At 42.5% G+C, this 14,309-nt stretch overlaps 1 protein-coding gene across 1 annotated transcript; it reads right to left on the reverse strand.

Annotated features, from left to right (window-relative positions):
• Window positions 1–592: 592 nt before the first annotated feature.
• Window positions 593–14,022, reverse strand: NDUFA9 (NADH:ubiquinone oxidoreductase subunit A9). Its single transcript, XM_048302167.1, has 11 exons — window positions 13,944–14,022; window positions 11,005–11,175; window positions 10,142–10,239; window positions 9,867–9,958; window positions 7,354–7,495; window positions 6,914–7,016; window positions 6,205–6,272; window positions 5,994–6,070; window positions 4,443–4,538; window positions 2,206–2,272; window positions 593–865 (listed from the first exon to the last, which is right to left on the reverse strand). The coding sequence occupies exons 1-11, from the start codon at window positions 14,020–14,022 to the stop codon at window positions 698–700; spliced, it is 1,161 nt and encodes a 386-aa protein (XP_048158124.1). The 3' UTR covers window positions 593–697.
• Between the last annotated feature and the right edge of the window lie 287 nt (window positions 14,023–14,309).

A 14,309-nucleotide genomic window follows, 5' to 3' on the forward strand; every position in this document is an offset into this window, starting at 1 on the left:
AGCAGTTTTGATGTGGAACAACAAAACGTGGAAGCTCTTGAAATTTGAGAAACACTTTGCCCAGGAGTTTCACAGTAGTTTGGCAATACAGAAAGAGAGATTCTGATCTTTGGCTGCAGCAATCAGCTGAGGGAGCTGGGAGTGTTTAACCTGGAGAAAAGGAGACTCAGTGGAGACCTTGTGGTTCTCTGCAACTCCCTGAAAGGAGGCTGGCACTTTCTTTAAGAGATGTGTTCAGGGCAAAAAAACAAGTTCAGAAGAGTCAAAAACTTAAAACCAGGGCTTTGTCTTAGATGTCATAATCTGAACAGGTGGCATTACCAGCAATCCCTATTGGAAAGGGCATGTTCTGGGAGACCTACATCTTGAAATCACTTGAGCATCTAAAGCACAGTGATACATTTGCTTTGAGAGCCAAGGGAGAAAGGGACAAGTGTTAAGGCACATTCCCCCCCTAGTCCCAACCTTCAGAACACTGTAATGCTCACCAGCTAAGCATCCATGTTACCTGCTTTTGTGGCAGAGAGAAAAATCTGCACTGCAGTAACAGTCCCCCCCCTTAACTGAAAAGACAACACTGGTGAAATACAGCTTACATGATTAATACATTTTACTCAGTATGTACACAGTTCTCCAAAGAAGTTGGGTCATCCAAAGGCAGTTTAAGAAGCTTCAAGTATCCCCCCCTTGCCAGCTGTTACACAGGATGTGTCTTTGGCTTTGCTTCTTCCAGCTCAGCATCCAACCAGCGGAACCTGCGGTGACGGCGCAGAACTTCGATGGCTTTTTGTTCCAGGGGGGTTGGTTCAATCCCCAGCTCTTCAAAACCAGGAAGGTCAGGAAATGTCATGTCTGTAGTGTGAAACTTCAACAAGAATGGGGAGGGTAAGGAAAAAAAAAGATAATTGACTTGGACTGCATTACACCCAATGTAATCATTCTCCTGCCAAAATAAGTAGAGGAGGAGGAAAGATTCAAACAGAACCGTGGCATAATTACACAAGGTCTTGAGTATCAACACCTTCAACAGGAGGTACAGGTATTCTGCATCCAGCAAAAGGTCCTTCAGGCTTTAATTCAGGAATAAATACCAGTGAGACCTGCAGGGAGTGTCTTCCCTTTTCTCTCCACACATTATCAGGGAGGTTACTGCATCACAACTGCAAAATTATGCAGAACTCCAAGGGCATACTTGAATTCAAATTATGGATATTCTGCTTTGTCAAGAAAATGTGTTGAATTATCACCTCTGGTAGATTGCTTTGCTCTGTTTATGGTTTAGAACATGGCTCTGTACAGGAAAAACAGTTAATTCTATTACCATATATGCAACCCATATGACTTAAATCTTAGAAAACAGGGATTTCTCTTACTCTGTTGTTCCTTGAAAGGTCTTTTAAGTCAAACACATCTAACATTATATACATTATTTAAGGAAGAAAAGCTTGGACAGAGGAACAATCAGACCCAGAAGTGACATGGAGAAACTCCCTCTTAAACTACCTATGCTACAGCTGACTTGCAGCAGTTTTAGTGATTTGGTGCAGGCTTATTTTATGAAATGTAACTCAAGAAACTACAAAGGCAGCTGGGAAGAAAGGTTTTTGGAGATGTTACAATTCTATCCTGGGGAACAATCAAGGCAGTCTACTGATACTATGTTTTAACAAAATATATTGAAATTCCAGTGCTGCTGACAACTGGGAGAGTCACTCCATAATTCAGAAAGCAGAAAGTTTAGAGAATGTACATGACTATCTTTGCTAGCCTACACATACACACCAGATTTTGACATTAATACTTGCCAGTTCCTACTTTTTCCTTGCTTGCAGTTGGCTTTTTGCAACTTACTTCTCCACCCCCACTGAAACACTCAGAAGTCAGGAATAAGCATGAAGTCAGAACATTCTCCCAAGAAACACCCCAATGTTAAGTGAGATTTTGGAATGCGTGCAGGGCATCAGTTCAGCTTCAGCTGTTAAAAACACCATTCTCTGGATGATGGAAGTGATTTTGGTGCATCTAGAGGTACATAAACTGACTAAGAGTAGGGAGCACTGCCCCCCATCACTTTGCTCATCCAACCTCTACTTCTGGCTGTTTTCAATTCCGTGTGTTTTTTGGGAATGCAAAACCACCAGTGAGAGTTACAAAGACACAATGAAACCTTTCCCAAGAAGGATTTTTGGCTGGTCCCACACTTACCCGATCCACCTTGTCCCGTGTCAACCATGGTTCAAACGGATTCATCTCAAAGAATCTTGCAATGAACCTGTGAACAGAAGAAATGTTGCCAAAGTGCAGTCATTTATCCAGATACACAGAGGATAACAAGATCTGGTAAAAAATACTTCAAACTTAATAAGACAAGTGAGCAAGAGCTTGTTCTGAAGCTGTTCTTGCAAGCTGTGAGCTCATTAAAGCACTGAACGTGTCACCCACTAAGTTCTTCGTTGTGTTTATGGCAATTAACTGTTCCTGAATTATTGGATCTCGTACTATTTTACTTTGGATGGAATGGAGAAGCAGATCTCTAGAAGTTCAAATCAGAGTTAGTGGGTGGGGAAAGTAAGCCCCACATCCAATTCCCCACACACCAGAGGACTCAGTCTTGCCCCTGTCTTTCATCCAAACTCTGTTCCCTGCCAGTGTAGGCAGCAATCCAATTAGTCACGAAGTTGGATTCAATGCCTCCAGGAGAAAACACACTTGCTGACAACTAAGTGAGTTATCAGCCACACAAACAAGCTGGTAGAATCTGGAGCAATCTATAAAAAGGGTGAGGATTAGGATAGCTGCAGTTTTCAGAAATGAAATTTCCCTTGAAAGAAAGGAAATCTGTCAGGGAAAAGAAAATAATGCTACAGCTCCTACTCAGTGTCTTGGGACCAACAGCAGAATCTTTTACAGAACAGGTAGAACCTCTTGCTGAAGTGCTCACCTGGCAGATTAAGGTGTCACTGAGTTACTGCACAAACACAACCAGGCTCATCTGCCTTTTAGGTGCATTCTTTTCTCAAAAAAAAAAGAAGTATCACTTAGTTTAGCCCATAAATAAAAAAGTGTAACATAGACTGCAACAAATGTGAATAAAACTAAGAAGCACTCAGAGAGCACCTTTTTAACAAGCTGCTCTGGGTCAGCTGAGCCATGGTATAACCTGGTGCTTCTTACAGCCAATACAGGAACAGCCACAACAGTTCAGGATGTTTTAAGAATTATCCATCAGAACTTCCATGGATCCAATGCTGAGTCCTACTGGCAGGAGGGTTCTAACTCTGGTGACTGATTTAGCTTATTAATTTTCATTGTACTAAAAGTGAGGAGGACCAGGATGCCAAATAATAACAGTTCCGTCATGTTGAGGGCAACTTCTGAAAGGGCATTTACTGTTTGGGGTAGCTCTTCAAAAAGATGTGATTATTCCCTAAGGATCAGGCCTAGGCTCAGATTATACTGATTTTTTCATGCACTGTTACTATCCTCAGTGCATGTGAGCAGCCTACTGTAGTCAGCTGAAGTGATGCTTCACCTTTCCCTTCTTGCCTCCCCATTCAGCACCATCTTCTAAAGATGTCACTGCTCTCCTATCACAGACATAGAAATGCTTGCTCCCAAGCACACTGCTCAAACTGTCAGGCCAAGATCCCAGTACAAACTTACCTCCAACACTGACTCAAATCCATACAAAGGACTGAACTAGAAAGTCAATCCATGCCCACACCCATCTTTTACCACTCCTCTGCTTCCAGGGTGGCAGTGCTTGCCAGACTGGAAGGACAGCTGACAGTAGCAGTTCCTTAAGATTGTGCACAAAAATCTGTCAGGGCCTGCAGTCAGCAACATTCACACAGATTTTCCCTGTGGTATTATTAAAAACCATTCAGTTTGCTACTAATTTTATCAAATTAGGACCTTTTGCTACTTCTTGACTCAGCAAAACCATTCAATCACAGAATCACTTAGACTGGAAAAGACCTCCAGTATGATCAAGTCCAACCTTTGCTGATCACCCCCACATCAACCAGACCAGAGCACTGCGTGCCACGTCCAGTTGTTTCTTCAAACACCTCCCTGGGCAGCCCATTTCAATGTTCAACCACCTTTTCTGTAAAGAAGTTCTTCCTGATGTCCAACCTGAGCCTCCCCTGGTGCAGCTTGAGGCTATGTCCTCTCAACCTGTCCCTAGATGCCAGGGAGAAATGACTCTGGAATAAACAGCTATGTTAAGCTCACTACAAGCAAGCATTTCATGCACCAGCTCATCAAATGCAGGCCTGTCCCCGAACTAAAGGCTCAAAACTGGCTAACAAGTACCTCAGGAAAGGCAACTTTTGCAACCCCACCACGTTAAATAACAACTGGGCAGAGTAAATAATCTGTGCAACAGGTGTTTATGCTTCTGTGCTGCCAAGAGCTCCCTGACTTAGAGTCCCACTTACCGGTAGAGAGGTCGTGGCAGCGGGTAAGGAATGAAGGGGTGGTAGGAAACGGCGTAGATGTACTCAACCATGTCATACAGGAGGTACCGGTGAGGGCTGAAAGGGAAAGCAGCAAACATCACACCTCACTCAGCTACACTTCAATATTTGCAGCAAGAGAATTAAAAAAAAAACCAATTTAACACCCTCCACCCCCAAGGCTTACAAAAAGCCTGTTTCTTCAATCCAGATAATTTGTCAGCAGATTCCCCTGTGGCTCACAAGGAGCAGGTTTATCCTCGAGGACTGCAGCCATCCTGGAGCTGAGGACAAGCATGGAGAAGTGGCAGAAAGGAACAGTGGGCATTTGGCTGCTGGCCAAGGCTAACCCACCACAACCACACTGGAGGAAGTGTATTTTGCGTGCTTTGAAAGCACACCTTAATGTGCCTCCTCCATGCTGACTCCAACTCTGAACTCAAGATTTCCAGCAGTGAGACAGGAGTTTGTACAAGCTCACTTGGAAGCCAGAAAGCAGATGGAGAAGTAAGGATGCTTTCTTAACAAGACATCCCATCTTTGTAGGATACAGCTGCAAGGAAATTGCTTCACTTGCCTTTCCTTGATACAAGTAAAGTATACTCGTTATAAGAATACATTGCTCTATTTAAAAGCAAGACAAGGAAGCTAAGGTGAATTGCCTAAAAAATGCATTCCCCCCCTCTCTAGATGGAGAGAAGGAAGCAGTCAGTCTCCCATTCACACACCTAAGAGTAACATAAACCATTGGGAATTCCCATCCCTTTCTTGTTCAGATTCTGCCTTGGCATTTTAGGTTCTCTAGATGGCTCAAGCTGAGGTGTCAGGTATCTCCCTTGACTTTCCAGGCAATTTGCTGGTATTCCAAAACATTCTGAAAAGTTCCATGACACCACAAGAGCACACTGCTGAGCAGTTTGATAAACCCAAGATCTCAAGATGCCAAGGTCTGAGGTGACAAGCATGAAAACTAAGCCTTCAACTGACATGTTCTCCAGAAAAGTTCTGAGAGATCAGAGAATCATAAAATGGTTTGGGTTGGAAGGGACCTTAAAAACCATCTCACTCCAACCCCTGCCATGGGCAGGGACACCTTCCACTATCCCAGGGTGCTCAGAGCCCCATCCAACCTGGCCTTGGACACTTCCAGGGATGGGGCAGCCACAGCTTCTCTGGGCAACCTGTAAATCCAGTCTCTAACTGCCTCTAACCCATTCTAATTCCAGGTGGTTTCCACACAGCTTTACCAGAATTTTCCCCAAATCCATGCTGTCTAGCATGTTTTCCAAGCTACCAATTTCTTTGTGTGCACATACATCACATGAAATGCAGTGGGGCCCAGACTAGGATTTTCAGAGTACTCACAATAACAGCTTGAGCCATTTTTCCTCCCAAAAAGGAGGTGGAATTTATTGCAGCTCAAACTGTGTGCATGGATGAAGATTAAATTAATTAAATTTTCTGTGCAGCATGCCAAAAAATGGCACCAAAAAGAAGTACTACAGTTCATTAGAATCAGAAAACGTGACCTACCCAGCCAAGGCATATGTTTTGCCTTTTGCATCAGGATTCTTAATTGCATTAATAATTGCCTTTGCTACATCAACCACCTGTGAGGAACAAATTCAGACAGTTACCAAGAGAAAACAGGAATACATGCACACACTCCTCTTTCAGAGGCGGTTTACAGACCAACACATCCACCCACTGAGGATTTGGGATTGGGATTTTAAGGAAAACTTACATAGACTGGTTGCTTGACTGTTTTTTTGCCCAGAGCAATAAGAGGCACACCACCAAACCAGCGCATGTCTGACAGAAAAAAAGCAAAAATCTGGGAATCCTTTCAGTACCAGAATAACCAAGACATTTTACACCACACTGAGTGTGGATCTCTTCTGAAAATTGACTTGAAAATAGAATTGGGAAGAATTCCCAGTCAATTGCAGCAACGTATTTTTCAGCACACATTTAATTTCCATATTAACAGCAAGGGGAAGGCTGCATTTGCTGTTTACTTAGCTCAGACATATCTCAACTTTGCAAGACAGAAACTGGTTCCACTCTATCCTGTGTAGCAATTTTGTTGGTGATCCACCAGACATTATTGGAGCTTCTGAGCACAAAGCAACTCAGGAGGATTTTTACATTTGACCAGCTTGACAAAGGGCCAAGATGACCAGACCTCAGGTGAGAATAATTTAAATAAATAACCCAGTAGTACACACACTCCCCCTCAAAACAGAATGATTACAAAAATAAAAACAAAGAGCAACATCTAACTAGATTGAGAAAGAATTCTGCCAAGAGGTGAGAATTTATTATGTTTCTATGTTTCCCACACATTCCTGATAAAAACACACCTGTTTTTCAGAAGCAAATCCATTTTCCCTCTGTTCTCTACAGGCAGTTGCACAAATCATACATGATTTTATTATTCCAAGAGTACCTACTTGCATAATGATTGAGAAATCTGTCCTCTCTCCCAAACATCTCAGAGGGCTTCAAAATTACTGCATCTGGAAATTCTTCCCTCACTACCTCCTCTCCAACAGCCTATCAATTAAAACAAACACATTCATTAGATCCATGCTGAACCACGCAGAAGTGGATGCCTTTCATAACAAAACGCATCCTTGACTACAGAACTGAAAGAAATGATGGCATCAGTAGCACAAAAGTTATTTATATCTAAGCCATTTGATCCTTGAAATGCTGCACTAAGATAAAGGTCTCACAGAAAGTCCAAACATTTCTCAGCTGCAGAAAACAGTCTTTAGCAAATTCATACACTGATTTCCTTCAAACAGACCCAGCTGGGGAAAAAAACCACACCCAAATCAAACACAAAGTACATTCTCAGGAAATATTCTGAAGTGGATTCCAGACTTACTTTGTTCCTGAGGTATTTGGAAGGACTCCTCATGTGAGCATTCAGGTGAGAGATATGAATGAATTTTTCCACACCGGCTTCCCTACTTATCTGTGCAATACTTTGAGGAATAGTTACAAATTCATCTTCAAATTTGAAGTTTCTAAAGCAAGACAAAACCCAAATGTTACTTTAGGAGCAATCAATAATGGCTGCCAATCAGCCAACATGCAATCATTATGTATTACTTGAATGTATTACCAAAAACCTATACTGACACTCTTTGTTAGAAACACAATTTCCCTTCATGATGGACTCTCCGTATCATAAAAATTAGAGGAAAGTGAAATTGCACCTGTAATCATCAATTTTAGCTTCTCTGCTTTTTCACCTGGTAAGATTAAATCAGTATGAAAAATCCTCCTGCCCACTTGTCTGTGACAAATAGAAAGCTCCCAGTGGAAGTGGAAACAGGTTATTTTTATTAAGAGAAGTGCTCCTGAATCTTGAACTCTGAGCAAAGCTGCATTTTTATGAAACCTGTTCAAAATTTGCCTTGATTTGACACACTTAATTACACTACAAAGAAGCTCAACATTTCTGAGCAGCACAAGTCAGGACAGATGCTTGGCACAGGGGATGCAGACAAAAACAAACCAGAGAACACAGAGGTGCTCATGCAAATGGAAAAACAATTTGTCAGAGCATTTAGAACGATTTCAGAGATGAAAGGGACTTCTAGGAGAAGCAAGAAGAAATTCTCCCCTCACTGTATGATATTCAAGGGGCCTAAATTAGAGGGTTATACTGTAAACCAGTTTGGTATCTGATCAATAACAATATACAAGCTCTGTCTCCAAGCAGAACTGACATTATAGGCTGGCAACAGTCCCAAAATTCTTTCCAACTATCCCAAGACTGCAAGAAAGAGAAATGACTGCTCATGTCATTATATTGTCCCTGTAAGCACCCCTGCATCTGGACTGTTTGCTTTGGGTAACAAACATCTTATCCAAACACCTCTCTGTGTCCTTATCTCCTCCCACAGCTCTTCAGATCCCACTGGAGTCCAAAGAAAGCCTTAAAAATAAGAAGTTATTTTTGAGCCTTCAATAACTAATCTGATCCTGGGAACCATCACTTCTGTTCTGCTCACCAAAATAGATTCAGAAACACATGAGAACGAACAACATCCCTCCTGTAACCATGGAGTTTCAAACAACATAGTACACACAGAGGAGCCTGGACACGAGTACAAGGCAAGGATGAAAGTATTTCATGGCAGGCTTTGCTTTTTTTGGCTGATCTCTCCACCTCATCTTACTTTTCTTCCTGCCCAAGTTTCTCATAGGCTCTGGGATGATTACAGTGGTTACTCTGACCTCGTGTTTAACAAGCCAGAGAACTTGATCTCAGGGTTTCAGCACCACCACTGGTACTCACATGCATAAAATATGTGATTAAAACATTTGTGCCACACAGCGGTTAAGCTCTGTAATGTCCTAAAGTTTTGAACACAGACCAAGACTTGTCTGTTTGAATCTATTGAAACTGTCCAGAGAACAAGGTTTGGGGATTTTTACCTAGAATGAAACTTTCTGTTGTTGTTCTCACACTTCTTTTTAATAATAAAAGAAACTGTCTTTTATATAAATCATACTTTTTACACAAGTCTAGAAATTTTGAACATCAAATAGCTAGTCATTAAAAAAAAACTAAAACCATTAGGTTTGTGAACAAAGATGAAACTGATATCTACATTTGTTTCTGTCTACTATAACAGCAAAATTATGCACCATATAAAGGCAAATCCCACAATTAAATTTTTGTCTGGCAGTTCTGCACAAGGCCTTAAATGAAGTGGACATAACTGTATGAACACACACACTGAGAAGGTGGTTGTTACAGGTATTTTTAACCTAAAAATACATATGGGATTTTTAAAATGGATTTCAAAAAGAAACTATTCTTAGGAATCATTATTAAAAAATGCTTCTGTGGCTAATACTGTGTGTGCCAAAATTCTGTCAAGGAATGTTATTAGTCATGATCTTAGGCACTCTCCATTAGCTATTCCTGTTTGATCATGGTTTACAACTCATCACTGTCTCCAAGTGACAGGATGAAATCTTACTTCTGTAATAATGTAAATATAAATACAACATAAAAATTAATTTAATATAAATAAAATGTCAATGTAAACAAAGATAGGAAATTGGTGAGGCTCTGTCATCTATAGAAAGGCACTCAGGGAACACCTACAAGGTGTGTGAAAGAAGCACATTTCAATTTTCTGCCAGAACAAAAGTGTTACACTAGAAAATTGTGGAAAGAATGCACCTTTCCAGAGCAGATCACAGCCACGACTGGAGTTAACCATTTAAAGAAATTTTATATGCAAAATTTTGGGGTTGTCTTTTTCACAGAAGCCAAGAACAATGGCAGCATCACTGTACACACACTCTGTAAAACATGGCTACAATACCTGGTGCAAATCTGTCATATATAGGAAAAGAAAAAAAAAGGAAAATTACTTTGTTTCCCATTCCTTTCCAATAAGATTAATGACCACATTGCTGTGTTCCACGGCTCTTCGGATGGAGTCTTTGTCCCTACAGTCCCACTCCTGAAAGCAGAGCATCAAATGGGAACAAGATGAGATAATGTGTAAATAAGCATCATCAAAGCAAGCTCTTTCACAACATTCCCATTTAGAGGCTAAACAACAGCTGGAGTGGTGTCTTTGAGAAGGATTACCAGGCTGCCTTGTACAGCCAGGGGTTTGTGTTTGACCTCAAGCCAGACTCACCATGAAGAGAAGCTGTCCCAGGTCACCCATGGGCCGCAGATACATCAGGTCATACTGATCACAGCGGTAGGGGATGATGACCTGAGAGCCAATGCGACCTAAAGGGCCACAAAAACCCCAAAGTTTCAAACAGCTGCATCACTTCAAGTAGATGAACTTCTAAATAAACAAAGCTCCCTTTTTTTTCCCCTGCATGAAAGCACTACAATTAGACATAGGTATTTCAAATGCGTATCTGCAAAGCTAAAAGCAGAACAGAACTAAGGTTCTTCTTGAACCTACCTAATTGGAATTCTTAAACAGGATTCTTTCTTTAATATTTAGGCTTGTAAGACAAAATACCAAAGCTTGTTAACGAACAACAACAAGAATGGTGTGTCCTATAAACACAGCATAATACCTAAAAAATGGAACACAGGCAGGGATATTTACATTTTTTAAGTTGCACAAAAAGGAGGCGGCGAATAAAGCAGCAGGGATTATTTTTCCAAAATTTAAATTCAAAAGGGCAATTTTAAAGAATTCAAACCAAACTCCTGCAAACCTTTTAGTAAAATGTCCTAATAAGACTAAAACCAGAAGAATCAAATACATGCTGTAGCTCTTCTCAGATTTGCATTCTACTGAGGAGTAGGACTTCTTTTAATGACCTTAACCTTCAAAAGCGCCAAAATCTCCTTGATTAAAACACATTTTACTACTTGTCACATGCTGGAACTTAAGCAGACCAAACATTCTGCAAAACACTTTTAAGATGCAAAATGCCAGAGACTTCTACATCACCCTGCAACCTAAAGACTGATTAGTTTTGTTGAAAAATTTTTTTGGTAGTTTTTTTAATTAGTACTCCTGGTGAGCATTACCTAAGCGGTTGACAACATATCGTCCCAGGAAACCTGTGGCTCCAAAGACAGTGGCCACAATGCCACTGACAGAGGATCTTCCACTTCTTCCATGAGGGATCACGGCGTGATGGACTTGCCGGTGCTGCTGCAACACTGATGGTGCTGCAGTCAGGACAGAAATTCCATGGCCTGCAACACAGAACAGGAGAGAGTTTGGGACATTAATTGGGATTCGGCACTGCTAACTTACACCTTATGTTGGTTTTCTCATCACAGATCCTTTTTCTCTAATATCCCATGTGGAGAATCCTGATGGGCTGTTTCAGAGATGTCTGGAGAGATCAGAGGGGAGCAGGCCTGGGAAGTTGTTGGTAAAGTCAAGGACCGAACAGAGATAGGGAAGGAGCAAAGGTTATCAGTTCTTAAACAACAAGTAAAGCTTACTGTGAGTTTAAGGTGAAGCAAGTAAAGAATAGTCAGTACAAATATAAAATATAGCAGAGGAAGCAATTCTCCTGCATCATAGCTCTGGAGCGAGGAGATAGGGAGGGATGCAAAGAGCCAGATCCATGATATATGGGATACTGCCTCAAAGCTGCTCCTCTCCTCAAGGAGCTAGGAAAGCTTGGGAGCCATGGAAACAGGACATCATTAGGATACTGATATACAAGAGCACGTGGTGACAGGACAAGAGGGAATGGCCTCACACTGAGAGAGCAGGTTTAGATTGGATATCAGGAAGAAATTCCTCCCTGTGAGGGTGGTGAGGCCCTGGCACAGGGTGCCCAGAGAAGCTGTGGCTGTCCCATCCCTGGAAGTGTTGAGGGCCAGGCTGGACGGGGCTTGGAGCACCATGGGATAGTGGAAGAAGACACCTGCACACTGAAGAAGGTTTTATCCCAATGTGGTTAGGAATTACCAGTTACACAGGGGCACTGACATTGCAGCCACAATGTTCAGAAGATCAAAAGGATAGGGTATGTTGAGGCATAAATTATATTCTGTTGTATCAACTGACAGAACTTAAACCAGAAAATCCAACCAGATTTCAGTGCCTGAGGGAGGTTTTTCTCTACCCAAAAGCCTTCTACCCCTGTTCTCTCCATACCCCACGAAGTGGTAAAGGATATTGCATCTCCAATTTTGTCCTTAACAGCAGTCTGACAGCCACCTAAGTAAATGAGTAACACATAGACTCGAACTTTTCAATTTTTTATCGTATGCTTGGAAACCATGCTTCAGTTAGCAGATAGAAAAGCACAAAGTAAGACATTCTGTACTTTAAAGGTAGGTATATGACTTCCTAAAAAGCATCTCTCCTACAAAACAGGTCCAAGCTTAAACTGGGCAGGGTTTCTGTCTTCAAAGGACCTTTCCATTACTGAAACAGAGAGCTCAAGACCAACTACGAGAAAGAAGGAAAAAACACTCCAGCGTCTTCACCCATTCTTGTGCTTTCCTAATAATTAGGGGCTTGCTACTGAATTTATTTTTTAGGAAACACAGAGTCACAGAAAAATGTTTGGGTTCTTTATAACCAACAAGATTCCTTCAAGTATCAAAAAAAAGGGTATGTGGTATGCTGAAGTGGTGAAGAGAAAATTTAATGAGCCATACTCCTCAACACTTTGCTTACCTACATTTCTTTTTCTAAAGGTTTATTTAAAAAAATTAAAACCACACAATAGTCATATTCATACAATTAAAACTGCCTCTGTTACTTTTAGATAGGAACACTTTTCAGTTCTTACAATATAAACCCTAAATGCAACAAAATTTCAGTCCACTGTGAGCACCCATTGGAAAAGGTATTACACAGATCAACCTACATAAGAACAACAAGAAAGTTACAAAATAAAAAAAAATTTGTATCTTTTAACTACTCAGTGGCTTTTTTGCCGTTATTTCTGCAAAAATTATTGGTGGCAAGCTCTTCATAATGCTATCATTGTCACACTAACAAATAATACCTAATTACTGTTTTGTATTCTCCCACCTTTGAGCATGCACGTGTTGTGCCTGCATTACACTGGAAGGTGTTTAGTGATGAACATCTTTCCTTGTTCCATAAATCTATAGGGTCTGCCTGCCACAAATCATCACCAGCTATGGTTATATACCCAACCACTACTGTAAGCCTGCTACAAATTCCATTTTCCAGGGAAGCTGTGGCTGCCCCATCCCTGGAAGTGTTCCAGGCCAGGTTGGATGGGGCTTGGAGCAACCTGGGATAGAGGAAGGTGTCCCTGCCCATGGCAGGGGGTTGGAACTGGATGATCCTTAAGGTCCCTTCCAATCGCAATCATTCTGTCATTCTATGAATTAAAGCTCAAATATCCACAGTGAACCCAAAGCACCTTTTCCCCTACTCAGAAGTTTGTCTATCCCTGTTCTCTCCCAACCTCACGAACTGGAAAAAGACACCCCATCTCCCATTTGTCCTAAGAGGCAGTCTGACAGCCACTTAGGTAAATAAAGGACACACTGCTCCCATTAAAAGGATATTAAATTCCCCCCTCCCCTTTACCTACAAAACCCGTTTGCCATCTCCCATGTTACTCAACTTAAGAGCGGGCAGAATCAATTTAAACAGAGGCAAAGCCTCAAATACACACTTTATAATATTAGTAGCTGAGCTTTACTATAGATCACGGCCAAAAGGTCGAAGTCACCTAAGAAACGGCAAAAGGCAGTGACAGCCCCAGCGCGACACCCGCAGCGACATCCCGAGCCCTTTGCGCTCCAACCCCCAGTTCCCTGCGGAGAAAGGAGGCAGAAACACGATCATTTCCGCGCCCTCAGAAAAATTTTCGGCAGCTCCTTTCCAGCCGCTGCGGTGCGAGCTCCCCTCGCGCAGAGCCGGGAGCCGAGCCCGTCCCAGCCTGGGGCAGAGCTGCACGGACGGGCCGAGCTCCCTGGGCCGGGCCCGTGAGGGGCGCGGCGGGGCTGACACTCACCTGCCCTTGGCAGCCGCAGCCCGCGGGCCCAGCGCGTCGCCGCCGCCATCTTGTGTCTCCCGCGGGCGGGGCGGCGCATGCGCGGGGCCGCGGGCACAGCGCGGCTGCGCAGGGCGGGGCCGCGGGGTCCCTCAGGGGCTGCCAATTAAAAAGGCACGGAGTTCATTAGCGTCATTAGCATGGGGGAGAGCGTGGAGGTTACTGGGGTCAGTCTGTGATCTAACACTGCCGTGTTAGCCAGGTTATGGCATTGAGTGGTGTCTCCGGTGTTTCCTTAAGTACCTCAGGGCGTAACTGTAGCTTCAGGGACGGTAACTCCACCGCCAGCCTGGACAGCCCGTTCCAGTGTCCAAGAATTCCTCTTTC

The sequence above is a fragment of the Corvus hawaiiensis genome, chromosome 4, assembly GCF_020740725.1.
Source record: "Corvus hawaiiensis isolate bCorHaw1 chromosome 4, bCorHaw1.pri.cur, whole genome shotgun sequence".
NCBI classification, from domain to species: domain Eukaryota; kingdom Metazoa; phylum Chordata; class Aves; order Passeriformes; family Corvidae; genus Corvus; species Corvus hawaiiensis.

Excerpts from the sequence above, each read along its gene's own strand:
- NDUFA9 (XM_048302167.1), bottom strand. The coding sequence starts at position 14,022 with ATGCGCCGCCCCGCCCGCGGGAGACACAAGATGGCGGCGGCGACGCGC. Across the intron at positions 6,273-6,913 it reads ATTTCTCAATCATTATGCAA|ACATGCGCTGGTTTGGTGGT; the intron begins GTAGGTACTCTT and ends TTTTTCTGTCAG. Across the intron at positions 4,539-5,993 it reads AAAACATATGCCTTGGCTGG|CCCTCACCGGTACCTCCTGT; the intron begins GTAGGTCACGTT and ends TTTCCCTTTCAG.